The 15,275-nt window shown below is 34.9% G+C and overlaps 1 protein-coding gene across 2 annotated transcripts; it reads right to left on the reverse strand.

Annotated features, from left to right (window-relative positions):
- Window positions 1-1,671: 1,671 nt before the first annotated feature.
- On the reverse strand, window positions 1,672-14,449 carry tmem26a (transmembrane protein 26a). 2 transcript variants are annotated; one of them, XM_079854045.1, is made up of 6 exons: window positions 13,894-14,449; window positions 12,586-12,682; window positions 11,240-11,317; window positions 8,248-8,456; window positions 5,967-6,046; window positions 1,672-4,828 (listed from the first exon to the last, which is right to left on the reverse strand). In XM_079854045.1, the coding sequence occupies exons 1-6, from the start codon at window positions 14,082-14,084 to the stop codon at window positions 4,533-4,535; spliced, it is 951 nt and encodes a 316-aa protein (XP_079710171.1). In that variant the 5' UTR covers window positions 14,085-14,449; the 3' UTR covers window positions 1,672-4,532. The 2 variants fall into 2 exon arrangements, with proteins under 2 accessions (XP_079710171.1, XP_079710170.1); XM_079854044.1 differs by having other exon boundaries at window positions 8,248-8,447; window positions 13,894-14,319.
- Between the last annotated feature and the right edge of the window lie 826 nt (window positions 14,450-15,275).

Here is a 15,275-nt window from a genome sequence, read left to right on the forward strand (position 1 = left end):
TGTCGAGTTCACGCGCATTGGTTTAGTACCTATGATTATGCGCGTGAACTCGACATGCCCCATTGAAGTCAACAGGGTGCAAATTTTAAAAAGAGGATAACACGGTGTAGGCAACACCGATTTCTGTCGTTGTTCTCTGTACTGACAGCACTCCAAATGTACAAAAAAATGAGCTCAATGTTAAAATTGACCGGAGTTCTCCTTTAAGTGAACGTAAATGGTGAAGAAAGAAATCGGATGTGTATCATTATATTGGATCCGTGCATTAGGTCTTAAAGTGACAGAAGCCTATAAATACCTGCTACTGTCTGTGCCATTAATGTTAATCAAACAACAAAACCGCTTTAACAAAGAATAATCTAGATTTAATTTAGACAGTTATTTAACACTTAATTATTACATTTCTGTGCCTTAATACACAGAATTTACTTTACTTTAGACCTTACTTTATTTGTAACTTTTTTTTTTTGTGGCTGATCCCAAAATCTATCCGATCCGTGATTCAAAAACCTTAAGATCCAAACCATGAGCTTTTTTTATTCGCTGCACCTCTAATTGCGTTTGTACATTTTATCTGTTGACATTACTTACGCCACACTGTACTTTTATAGCTATCGGATCATGAATAACCAGTAAGTGAAATGTTTTGTGAAAAAAGTATTAGTTTTTTTTCCCACTGTCCATACATGAGCAGAGAGTGTGTGTGTCTGCAAAATTACTGTGGGTGTGGGAAAAAATCCAAACAAGTTTTTTTTCACCCATAAATGAAATTGGCTATAAAATCTGCTCTTATTTTTGCGAGTCAGGTCTTTGAAGAACGTCTTGACCTAACGTAATGAGCTCAGTGTTTGATCATCAGTAAGGAACCAGTGTTCTGCAGTGCAGTGAAAAAGACCACTGAAGAACAAACACTCGACCCATTCATTTTTCTTTCAGCATGAAAGCATACTATTCTTTTGCTTTCTGGGTTTTCCAGTAAATTTCCCATAGTGTTGGCCAGAAAAATATGGAGAGAAAAGCATTTGGTAATATTCCCTCATGATATCTTTTGATTCTCCATTCCTAATCTGTAAACAGTTGAATACCAGCAGCTTCACTACAGATCACATCACGTTTTCATGTCATATTAATGATGTTTTTTCTGTTTCTTTGTTTAAACAGTGGATTGAGTGTAAGAGAAATCTTTACACTCGCTCCAAAGATATCACTCCAAATGTCGTTGCACAGCAAGCTCTAAATGACTGTTCATCAACCTATCCCCTTTTTAAATAACTTTGGACACAGAAATATTCCAAATAAAAAGCAGTTTCTAACCAATTTCTTCTTCAGCTCCTAATTGTACCATATTAAATAATAAAGCCTATCAGATATACTAGTCTCTGAAACTGATGTATTTATCAGCATATTTATAGTAATTTAATTCAGTCACATTGGCATTTTAGACTTTACTAAGAGCTCTGCAATGCAATGATTCACAAAGGGTGCTATTGAGAAAAGACTCACACTCATGAATATTCATAAGGTTGAGAGCAGACAGTAGTCCACATTGTACTGTACAACCTTTTCAGTTTACAACAACAAAACCCATGTGCATTTATTCCTCAAATTATCACACAGACACTTTTTGAACGAAAATGCAAGTTTTATTAATGCAGGGTACTTGTGTGTGAGTTTTTTTTTTTTTTGGTCCATTTTAATTAAACATTTAAATAATTTCATTTCATCATCAGTCAGAGGTGATCACTGCATGGAATTCTTTATAAGAACATTTTGATTTATTTAATAATCATTGATTTATTAGTAGATATATTTTCCTCTTTTTTATTAGTTTGAATTATTGTTTATCTAAAGACATTGTTTTAAACTGGTTCAGAACACTGAAAATCATCAAAAGGCTACAACATATAATGAAATCTGATTTTATTTAGTTATCTTTATCGTCCAGTTTATTATAATAAAAAATGTAAAAACATCTTACATTCCCTTTAACATGTATATACCCTGTATTGCTGAGATAAATAGGGGTTGTTGTTAAGTAAATGCATCCATGGGTTAATATTTTACCAACTTTGATCTTCTGTGAATCAAAGCTCACAGTGCAGGTCTCAGTGTAACATGGATTTCTAAAATAAATAACTCAAATATATACAGGTATAGTAGGTCAAACTGCCACAGTTGATTTAAATCAAACTTTCTTTGCTGGTATCCTGTTTTATTCTTGTGTGGCTAGTTCCTGTTTCCCCTACCGGATAAAAATAGAAAACGTGTTTAATTAAGTAATGTGTGTTTTCCTGCTTTGGGGATGTGTGTATGTTTCACAGCCTGATGATGGGGACAGGAACAACCAAACAACCACCCAACCCAGTGTATCAAGCAGGAAACTCAGAGAGTCTGTGTGAGAAAGTCATGATGGTATGTCTCATTTCCCCCCACAATGTTAAAATAGCATGAAAACCCAAAGGTCAGAAGTCCAGCATAAATCTTCTCACACACATAAACATGGAGAATCCAGCTGGACCCAAACTAGACAAAAATATTGGTTGCACTTTATTTTACAGCATGTGCACTTACAGTACAGTGTACTTACCTAAAAAAGTACTGGGTAATACAAGTTAACATGGGTTAAGGTTAGGTTTATGGGTAGGTTCAGGGTTAGTACCTAGTTATTGCAATTACTATAAGTGCATAGTATGTACATGGGGAACAGGACTGTAAAATAAAGTGCTACCAAAATATTTATTCTAATAGGTAATATTCGGATAGGTTCACATGCAGATATTACTAGATGCATGCTGGTTGCTGCTGTGTAACTATCTGGTTAAATTGTAGGTTACTTTGAAAGGCTGATCTAGGAACTGTTTTAAAGCAACTACAGACTCTCTCCACTAAAAGGCCAATACTCTCTGCCTGATCTCAGATCAGAGTGACTCAAAGAGTCTGGTATCAGAGTCATATCTGAATGCACACAGGGAAGATAATCATGCATGAGCAGACCCCTTTTAACACGCATGGATGCAACAGATAAATGTGCATCTGCCTCTTTCTATTCATAACACACACAAACATAAAAAAGAGTTATCTTAATGTTTTTGAGTCGAATAATCTTATTTCACAACACTGACTGGTATATAAACATTGTCAAATGCTAAGAAAGCTCAATACAAGTACTATTTTAAAATTATGAACCAAAGAGGGAAAATCTATTGGTCCAAGTTTGGTTGTACAACACATTCAAACATATTCAAAATATACCAAACTGTTGTCAAGCAGTAGCCAGGGGGTTTCAAACTTTTTAGATGCCATGGACCTAAATATATTTGTCTTGTTGCGAGGGCCCCCATCCTAAAAAGAAATCTATTTATTTTCATGTATAAATTTAAACTGAAAAACTATTATTACAAATATGTGTAAATTGTTATTTGGAAGACATTTCGTTTTTATTATGTTACTGTACTGTTTTACATTGTATTTCTCTAAAAAATGTCACGGGCCCCATAGCACCAAGGTTATTGTAGTTAACTAAAAACCATTTTTAAAAAAACAAAAAAAAAACATTTTTGTTACTTCAAATAAATGTTAACTGAAATAGCACATAAAAAATGTAAACTTATTTTAATTTGTTGTACTAAAATAGCTAAAACTGAAATAAAATGAATAAAAACGATATAGACAATAACTAACGAAAATGACAAACACAAAAAAATATTAAAACTGTGAAATGAAAATGGAAAACAAAAATAAAAACTAATTCAAAATATTAATACAAACTATAAAAGTAGTATCTCATTTGGGTCAATGTATCATTCCTTAAGCTTGATTCGTTTTCGGAAGAAAATTAATAAACAGCCTGAATATTCGCTCTCTATTAGTGGGCAGGGGAATAAAAGCCCCTTTCCGCTGATTGGTCGACCAAAGATTAAACCGTGGCGTCATCAGTTGTTCCGCGCAAAAGTTCCTCCAGGTGTAAACGGGGCCTTGCGTTTTGATGGTTCGGAATAGTGGACGACGCTAAATACAGTTGTAAACAGGGTCTAAAACGTTTTGAGCTCGTCCACTTTAAGAGGTAGACGGTCTGCATAGTGCATAATGTAAACGTTCATGTGGTCGAAATGCGTTCGAACAGCCACAAAAGAGAAGGGTTTGTCTGCGTCCCCAAGTTCTACAAACCACGCCTCTGCAAGTTACGCCTCCAACAAACAAAAAAACAAAACAAAAAAACGAGCGTGGATGTCATAGACTAAAACAATTTTTAGAAGTAAATTATTTTATGTTTTATGAATTAAATGTTTGTAAGGCTAACTTATATTGCTTTAGAATCTTATGAAGTATGAAATAGGCTAACAGCTATTAGCAAAACAAAATAAATTATACAATCAAATTGTCAATGATAGCCTACTAAAATAACACTGGGACCCTAGTTTAAAAACACCTGATATAAGCAAACCACCAGGCACAGTTAATAGAATACATTGGTAATATTAAAGAATATTAAAAAAGTTAAATGTTGTTCATTTTAACTTCTTTTTTTTCTTTCAGACTGAGGGAGAGGAAGATGATGGTGTTGGTTTATAGTCTTGACAGATGACAATGAGCCTGTAGAGGTTGAGGACGACCACTAGGAAGTTCTTGATAGCAAAGAAGACCAACATCTGGTGGAACACATCAAAGTATATCATCACAATAAGACGCACCACGAGAAAGGGCCCGTCCTGGATAAACAAACTCTCAGTGATGTTCCAAATATCTGTACTGTATCTTGACAAGAGCGAGTTGCAACAGCCTCCTCCACCCGTGGGCTCATCTGAGTTCTGCGGTCGAGATGTCACAACTGTAACATACATGAGAGAGAGAAACAAAAGCTGTGGTTTTGAACTTAGTATTCATCAGAGAATCCTGAAAAAGTTTCCACGAAAATATTAAGCAACACCACTGTTTTCAACATTGATAAGATATGTTTCTTGAGCATCAAATCAGCATATTAGAATGATTTCTGAAGGATCATGTGACACTGAAGACTGGAGTAGATCACAGGAATAAATTACATTTTAAAATATATGAAAAAGGAACATTTTAAATTGTAATAATATTTCAGAATATTATGTTTGAACTGTATTTTTTATCAAATAAAAAAATCAAATTTTCATTCATGTTTTTTTTTTTTTACTGACCCCAAACTTTTTAACAGTAGTGACAAACAAATGCTGTGTTAATTCAGTTGCTTGTGTAGCAGAGAAACCTTGGTCTACTCGCCAAGTTTTAATAGCTAATTGCTCGGTGTTGTAGCAGGAAATCATGTTTTGTATACAGTTCATGTTGTCACCAGTTCAATAAAAGGTTTATTTTCAATAAAGTTGAAGTTGCTGGATTTTACTAGAGTTGAATAGGCGGTCTCTTCAGTTTTGGCATATAATGATTTTAATACATTATGTGTTTGGAAAAGAAAGTTATGTGCCTTTCTGGTTGTTTATAGAAAACAAAACAAAATATATTTGATTTAAATGACATCATTTTTACAGAGCAGAGAGCAATGCAAGTTTCTAGAAGTGAAAAGTCTGTTGCACTTATGGAAAATGTCTCAAAAGATCCAAGAAAATCCACCCCTTTCTTCTTTCTGTGGGGTTTGGTAATAGATACATGTACTGTAGCTGCCAAAACTCTCATTCCTCAAAGGGAAACAGGCATGGAGCATAACTAAACAAAAACACATGCTCTACAAATGACTGAAGCGCTACTTTGAGTTGCATCCCAAACCTCTAGTTTGTGTGAGATCCAGGGGTAAGAAAAATACTTTTGATGGAGCAGGATGAAAGATTCCACAGGACAGCAGGGATCATCATTTGAGTCATTTGAGGGATCCTGAACCATTTTGTAGGTCATTTTCTGTTTTTCAAAGCAGTATCTGTGACGTTTGATGGTGGGGTGTTAAAGAAGCACATGTTAACACAGTTAAACACGTTATCACAAACCTGCCAGGTGCAAAGGAAACTGCAACATACTCCACGTCCACACTGCCAAGATTATATACACCAGCTGATGGTTGTTCTCCCTATAACACAAAGTGAAGAATGTGTTATGCAGATTTGCACAAATTAGCATTTATATGTGAGTCCATCTCTCATCATAAATATCAGTAGGAAATTATGACTGGCATAACATAACACCAATACTTATCTCTGTTTTCTACCAAACAATCAACTCTAAATATCCGACGACCTATTCTCAGGAAACGGGCCAATTGTGTTCACATGACTACTGATAGAGATCCTCAACGTAGTCACATTATATTTGTCAGCGTTTTTTGCAGCAGAGAGTGTAGTTAGTGTGCAATGCAAAAGAAAAATGAAAAAATAATACTTTTATAAAATGTTTGTTTTTATCAGAAAAGCAGCTGACACACAATTCATCTTAAAAGTTTTGTGGATTGTGGGCGCCAATGGCCTCGTGGTCAGTGCGCCGACATGTAGCGCCTTTGCGCTCGGGCAGCTTGAGTTCGAGTCCCGGCTCGTGGACCTTTCCCGATCCCATCCCCCGTCTCTCTCCCACCTCGTTTCCTTTGTGGATTAAATATAAATACATTTAATAATATTTTTTTTTAAATATAACAATAACTCTTTGTCTGTTTTTTCCTTAACGGCTTTAGGGATTTTCTGAGAACTTGCTAAATTTCTCTTTGTCTCTCATAAATATACTGTACAAAAATATTGAATAATGTGGTGTAATGTAATATTTGCAAGCAAATGCCAGTTACATTAACCTTAATTTTGAACTTAACAAGGCTGACATTTCATTGCACAAAACACAGATTACATTTACATTGAATCATTTAGTAGATGTTTTTGTCCAAAGTGGCTTACAAATGAGGAGAACAATAGAAGCAACATTATGTAAGTGCTGTGACAAGTCACAGTTAGTCTAGCACAGTGCATGTAGCAAGGTTTTTTCTCTCTATAGAATAGAATAGGTTAGAATTTAGGAAGGGGGGGGGGGATCCAATAAATGTACACTTCTAGTTTTCAATCCATATTGGATTGAAATATGCAATATGGATTGAAATATTGCATATCCCGCTCCCCCCCCCCCCCCAAATAAGTATTTAAATATGGTCTGCGGTCTGTATAAAACCTGCGTAGAGAATGTATGTATATGTGTATATATGTGTGATACCTGTGTATACATGAAGTACAAAATTGACACTGCTAACTAACTAAATAACTATTTATTTGCTATTATTTGCTGTTTTTTTTTTTTTTTCCTGTTTATGGTAAGAAGAAGAAGAAAATGTGAAAATAAACAGTTTTAAAAAAAAGAATAGGTTAGAATTAATTAGTAAAGTGTTAATGAAAAAGAATCATCTTGAAAACGGCTACAGACTCAGCAGCTCGGGTTGAGTTAGATCAAGGAACAGTCATGGTAAGGGTTATTGAAAGTGATTTCGTGCCTCTTTGGGATGGCACCACAAGACGCCGTTCACTTGCAGAACACAAGCTTCTGGAGGGCACATAAGTCTGAAGTAATGAGTTTAGTTATTGGGGTGCAGAGCCAGTGGTTGTGTAGGCAAACATCAGTGCCTTGCATTTGATGCAAGCGGCTATTGGCAACCAGTGCACAAGTTTGAAAGAGAAATGGTTTGGTTTTTATTATTTTTTCAGTTGTATGCCAATTGTGATGAGTGATTTATGAGAAATATGATTTACTGAATGTTCAGCGATAGCCGTTTCAAACGAAACAAAAATTTGCTGATCTTTTCAGGCACAAATGGCACCTGAGGATGGACTGGACAAATAATCATCACTCAAATCCAGAAATACAGCATTGAGCACACAATGCACCCAACATCAATTTTAATAACTTTTTAATATACTTTAAAATGTAATGTATTCTTGTTATGGCAAAGCTGAATTTTCAGCATCATTACTCCAATCTTCTGTGTCACATGATCCTTTAGAAATCATTCTAATATGCTGATTTGGTTCTAAAAAAACCCATTTCTTATTATCACAGTTGAAAAAAGTGTGTAATATTCTTTTTTTTTCCAGGATTCTTGTTTGAAATAGAAATATTTGTAACATTATAAATGTCTTTACTGTCATTTTTGATCGATTCAATGCATAAATGAAAGTATTCATTTCTTTTAAAAAATAAATAATTTTTGAATGGTTTGATATCATTTGAATGGAAGTGCACATCAAAAATAGTATGTGAACTGGTCATGCGTTTGTCTATTGACTAAGAACAGGAAGTACCCACTTGACATCAGAGAGTGTTTCGCTGGTGAATTCCAGAATGTCTGCCGCCGTGCCAACAAAGATGAGCAAAAGCTGAGACAGCTCGTCACGCGTTACTCCGCCCCCTAGTGGGAGGAGCCACTTTCCAAGGATGAGAAGAATAAGGAGAACTTGATGAAGACCAAGAATCCAGTCATTCGGACAGACAGATGTGAGCATGCGCTCCAGGTGCTGAAAGACATAACACAATATTGTTGTCACGTTTGGTCTGTGTTTAAGTTGGGTTTCACTGTTTCCAGAGGGTTGTTCCATAAAAGACGCTTAGAAAAGCGGGGATTAAACTCCAAAACCGGACTTGAATGAGCCTAACAAATGAGTTGGGGCTAAAGTGGTTCCATAAAAGGTAACCACGCAATCTCACTAATTTGATCCAGGTTTATCTAGTCTAGATAATTGCGTGTGCACGCGTTTCTGAAGCAGCCCTAGAGGTCGATCGTGGATCAAATCGATCCACCATCAAACAGCGTATATTTTGTGCTGTTTTATGCGTTTGTGATATGTTTTTTTTTTCCCTCAGTGCAAAACTTACATTTACAGTTATATTCTCCATCTGTAAATGTTAGAAAGTCATGCAAATGTATCCATTTTGCTGCTAATCTTCATATTGAACGAGCGCTGCTGCGCGCATGCGCGCCAAATGAGCGCAATAATTCTGACAAATATACATTTTGCTTGGAAAATTAATATGCGATATTTTATAACACTAGAAATATCTTCTAATTATAATAATTTATCTTTAGGATGTTGGATAAGTTGCAGTGAACTTCTAGCGAACAGAAGTACTTCAGTGAACAGAAGTAGCCTAATTCAGGGAAGTTTATTTTAAGAAACTAAATATATAAAGATACATGTAAAAAAAATATAGTTTTGGGTATAGGACCTATGCTACTTAATAAAGATGATGTATACTTATTTAGAATGCTGAGAATTACAGCTTTTAATGCAATATTTTTTTGGAGAAAGCAAGAATCCCCTTTTTTAAATAAGTAGATTTAGTTTCTAAAGTACATTATGGAGAGGATAACATGAAATTAAGAGCAAATGTATACATTTTGAAAAGATATGTGCAACTCTAAAATCAAAGAATGTTCCATAAAATAAAGGAATATATATTAGCCTACATTTTTATATAACCCTCCCTCCCTTTTATTTCTAGTTATTTTTATTTATTTTTTTATACATTTTTATTAATATTTATTTATTGTTTTTTGTCTTTTCCCCCTTAAATCATATGTAAAGTGTCTAACTATGTACTTTTTGGTTATTGTTCTAATCATGTGTTTTTTAGGTTATGTGTTGGTGGGTATTATCACAAAAGAAAAAAAAAGTAGAGGGAAAAATAAATAATAAATGAATATTTATTGGGGGAAAATATGATGTCTTTAAAGGAACTGTCCATTTGCATAATTGTGTCAAATGTGTTGAATTGAAAGCCACAATAAAGTACATAATATATATATATATATGCTAACATATTTGTTATTTGGACATTAGATGTGCCTTATTTAGAATCTTAAACCTACAAGTGTATTTTTATGATAGCAATAACTGTAAAGGGACTATTGTAATGGGGTAAATCAAATGTAGGCTAATATACTGTCAATTACTAAGCTCAGATTCATCTTACCAGTTAAAATTTATACTGTGCTTTTGTAATTATTTATTTTTAATTTTGTGATTTTAACTTCTGCTTTACAAAGCTTTTTTCAGATTGTGTTCTAATGTTCTTCTAATCATAAACATGTACTACAGCTGACAAACAAAACCAGAGAGAAATGTATTCATAAATCTTTAAAACAATCTAATTAAATCTTGGGCACAAAACATTCAGCCAGTAAAAAAAGAAAACCTGTAGTATATATATTGTATTTATCTATCTATATATCTATATCTATCTATCTATCTATCTATCTATCTATCTATATATATATATATAGTGTCTAATTTATAATTGTAGCCTTATTTAAGTTGATTTTCGGTATACTGTGTATTTATTTTTGGACTAATAGTGGTTAATAAAGTCCAATAATGGTATGAGAGAGTGTCAGTGGTAATATCATTGTGTTCCTATTGGTCAGTGTTAGAGGATCTGTGTAACAACTGAGGCTTAGCCTGACAGTTAGCCTGCCCTGGACCAGGCTAGTTTCGCAGCATAAGTTGCCAGGGTAACTGAGTTTGAACTATTTTAAGTTTGCTTTATGAAACAGAATCCTCCGACAATAAGTCTGACTAACCGAAATAAGCCTGGCTTATACTCTAATCTTGTTTTATGGAACAGCCCCCTGATCTCGTCTAAAATTTGTGGCTGTTCTATTCGCAACGTTAATTATCTTATCTATTCGCTGAGTTTATTAAAGAAAACTGCTTGCGTATTGATCCTGCCTTTATTTTCCATTTTATTGCAACCCTTGCTGACAATAATACAGACACAGACATGTATAAATTGCGAAACACATCACACCACTGAACATAAAGAGGAATGGTATCTTCATACCAAGAAACATGAATTGAAATTCACAAGGGTATGAATCATATTAGTAAAGAAGATGATTCAGCACTTCTGCACTTACATTCAGAATGCAAGTTACTTTAGATATAAGCATCAGCTAAATGGATAATTTGTATTTTGTATCAAGTTTTGATCAAGTTTTCCTGGTCTCTGGACCGGCAGAGAGTGGCTAATAAGGTCCAAAAATAATAATATCTCATCATAGGAATGTTGAGATTTAAATCTGAATTTATTATTATCTATTTAAATCTGAAGTAACATTATATTTTATTTCTAGAGAAAGACAGAGGAAGTGAAAGCCAAGGCAAGACAATTCTGAGGAAAACTGTCTGTGTTGTGGGCCACAAGAAATGGATTACATCACAAACTGGAACCACATGTTATTTATACATATTACAGTAATACAATAAACTGTAAATTAAAAACTTCAGTGATAAAAGATTACCTTTAGTGTTTCATTACCCATAGTAACATTTGAAGGCAATATGCTCTTGACATTCTCCCAAGAGTCCAGTTTCCTACACTGCAAGACACAAAAATTACAGAGAAGAGTTTAAAGGAGAACTCCGGTCAATTTTAACATTGAGCTCATTTTTTTGTACATTTGGAGTGCTGTCAATACAGAGAACAACGACAAAAATCGGTGTTGCCTACACCGTGTTATCCTCTTTTTAAAATTTGCACCCTGTTGACTTCAATGGGGCAAGTTTTAAACCTGCTTTTAGCCTCTTAACATCCTTGATGTGTCATTACAAGTACACAGGTCATGTGAGTGATTCCTTCAGAGTGAACACGAGTGAATCTGACTGCACTAGATGTGAAAGATATGAATAAAAATGATGTTTATTCAGCCAGCGCACATACCTGTATTTACATCCTGTTTTCGGTCGAAGTCCATAGTAATCGATTGTCGAGTTCACGCGCATAGGTACTAAACCAATGCGTGTGAACTCGACAATCGATTACTGAATAAACATCGCTGGCTGAATAAACATCATTTTTATTCATATCTTTCACATCTACTGCAGTCAGATTGACCCGCGTTCACTCCGAAGGAATCACTCACGACCTGTGCACTTGTAATGACACATCAAGAATGTTAAGAGGCTAAAAGCAGGTTTAAAACTTGCCCCATTGAAGTCAACAGGGTGCAAATTTTAAAAAGAGGATAACACGGTGTAGGCAACACCGATTTTTGTCGTTGTTCTCTGTATTGACAGCACTCCAAATGTACAAAAAAATGAGACACTCAGAATATCATCTTATATATCAGCATGATTAGGCTTCACATGACTTCACATATGCATAGAGATAGTCTACCTAAAAATTAAAAAAAGATCTTTTGAAGAATGTTGAAAACCAAACAGTTTTTGGTTCCCATTGACTTCCAAAATATGGAAGTGGAAGTAAATGGGAACCGAAACTTATCAACATTCTTCAAAATATCTTTTTTTGTGTTTAGCTGAAGAAAGTAAGTCATACAGGTTTGGAACGACGACATGAGGGTGAGTAAATGATGACACAATTTTCCTTTTTGGGTCAAAGTTGTTGTCCTCACTCAAAAATGAATCAGAATAAGAATGTGAATAAAATAGTGTGCTGGTTATTGCACATGTTTAGGGTTTACTAAAAAAAAAATATATATATATTTTGCACATAAAGAAAGTCACAAATGTTTGGATCGATAAAATGAAAGTGAATAGAAAAAAAATGTTTTGGGTGAACTGTCCCTTTAAGAGGAAAACAGTCAAAATTCCACTGAAAGAATGGGTATAGCCTATAGAACAATACCTGAGGGTCACTGGCTTTGTTTGCCTGATGATGTAACTCTAGAATCCATATGGATGGAATAATGCTGATGAGGAACAATAGAATGGCTGGAGAAAACCTGAAAGATGACAGAAGATGGTTGCATAATTTTTACAGAACATACCATATAAGGCCTACACTTAACTGGACGCTGAACATTAACTGGGATGATGTTATCAATTGCAATTTTTTCTTTCAAGCGGACCATGGTTAAATAGATAGTTCTCCACAAAATGAAAATTCTGTCATTAATTACTTACCCTCGTATCGTTCCAAACTCGTAAGACTTTCGCTCATCTTCAGAACACAAATTAAGATCTTTTTGATGAAATCTGAGAGATTTCTGTCTCTCCACTGACAGTCTACGCAATTATAAGTTTGACGCTTCAAAAAGTTAATAAAGAGTTTGTGAAATTAATCCATATGAATTGAGTGGTGTAGTCAAACTTTTCTGAAGAGACACAGTTGCTTTATATGATGAACAGATTGAATTTAGGCTTTTATTCACATAAACATTCATCAACTCATTCATCAGTTATGGTAAATGGAAGCTCAAACCTTTGAGCTTCTGCAAGAGGTTTTTTCTTACGTGTCAATCATGTTTGGTTGAGCTTCTGATTATGTTCACCGATACATTTTTTTTATATGAATAAATTATTATTGCCTAAATTAAATATGTTCATCATATAAAGTGATCGTGTATCTTCGGAAAATTCAGACTAAACCACTCAATTCATTTGGTTTAGTTTTACAAACTCTTTATGGACTTTTTGAACTGTCAAAGTGGTAGTTGCTTAGCTGTCAATGGAGGAACAGGAATCACTCAGATTTGTATTAAAAATATCTTCATTTGCGTTCCGAAGATGAAAGAAAGTCTTATAGATTTGGAACGACATGAGGGTGAGTAATTAATGACAAAATTATTTTTTTGGGGTGAACTAACCCTTTGAGGTCACTGCTGGAGACCACTCAGATTATACTAGCGCATTAGTGTCTTTCACACACATCCTTTTACTCTGTCAGCAGTAACAATAGGTCTAGCAGGATGTTGGTGAGGGGGAGGGAGGGAGTGAGGAATGTCGATAACTTTTTAGGAAAATTGAATTTAAAATATTACTGAAACCTTAGAACAGCAATTGTCTACAAAAAAAGTCAAATGTAACATATATTCAGCTCTAAATATATTGAATAGAAGTAATTTGCACCAAAAGTGTGAATCAACAGCTGTCGTAAAGATCAGTGGCATCAGCACTGTAAATCGTGTAGCCTATAATGTGTTGTGTCACTCACCATTTGTAGTCTTTCCCTTTCCTTCGTTTTAAAGTAAAGAACATCTCCACGAACAGAGGAAGGTAAAGGACAGTCAGTAACCAGTACATGTTGTCATTTTTCACCGTTTTCACTCTCCAGACGCCGATGAGAGAGACCAGAATGAATAAGGACCTGGTTATGATCGCGCACACGAATTTAACTAAAATCATCTTAAAGACAACGCAACAGTGTCCTGGGTTTGTGTGGTGTAAAGTGCGCTTGTAGAGTCCCGTTGAGTCCCCAGTTTGTGTTGAATCCTCCCACCAGCGTCAGTGTGTGAAATGAAATCGCTTACAGATGTGAACTGTCCTGAAGACACTGATGGAGGAACCCTGACAAATGTTGTATACAAGACCGTGCAATTTAAAGTTATTTATTGTATTGAGGCTGTTTCTTTATATTTTAGCAAAATATAATAATTTCTAAGCTTTTTTCCAAGTTCCTCCAAGTGGTGGTCAATACGTCAATCGAGGGGGAGCTGAACTTCAAGCTCCACTCATTGGCTCTGCAGTGTGCAGCCTAAAGGAAACGTGTGAAACTTTATGTGACCGGTAGAGGGCAGCATTCATATTTCTATGGGCCAATCAAGTGCACAGATTTGTATTGTTTTCTCTTAAATTACAGTAAAATAAGATTATTGATCTATCATTTAGCAGTGTAGGAGACAAATTACCCCCCTCCCTCCTGTAGTGGTTGTCATCTCATAAAACAACCGCTAAAAACACAACACCAATAATTTATTACAGACAATTACAGAGATTATTACAGAGATTACAAAACTTGGAGTTACAGAGTGGTGGTCCACAAACTGTGTGTAAATAGTATTTTTTATTGCATGCAAGCAGATTCTCTGCCTTTATTGCTCCTGCAGGTCGCTCATCAGTAATCACGCCACCGGCCTCGTGCCGTTCTCTCACGGTCCTCGGCCTCGTCCTGCTCGCCACAATATAAAAATTATGTTTATTTCAAAACATTTCTGGCAAAGATGCCTTAAGATGGGCTAGAGTTAAAAATGGTAGATAAAGTTTGATGTTAGAAGTTTATGCAGTGTAGGCTACCAGTCCTGAATGCCTAGAGTCTCTCTCATTCAATGTCAACTAAAAGCTGTTATCTGAGCCTGTGTCATAAGTGACAATAAGCTATTTATAGTAAGGCACAGTGTTTCAGTTGAAAACCATAGACATGTAGAGAAATAAGGAAAGATGAGAAGAAATATAGTAGAAAAGTGTATAGCCTATGTTATGAAAATAACATTTCTTAACGCCTGTTAAGTCAAATTAAGTTGAAATGGTATGAAAAGTGAGTTTCATATAAAAAATATTGAGTATGATTAACAGGGATTAACATGATATAAAGATAAG

Source organism: Squalius cephalus (assembly GCF_949319135.1).
Source record: "Squalius cephalus genome assembly, chromosome: 20".
Taxonomy (NCBI): Eukaryota; Metazoa; Chordata; class Actinopteri; order Cypriniformes; family Leuciscidae; genus Squalius; species Squalius cephalus.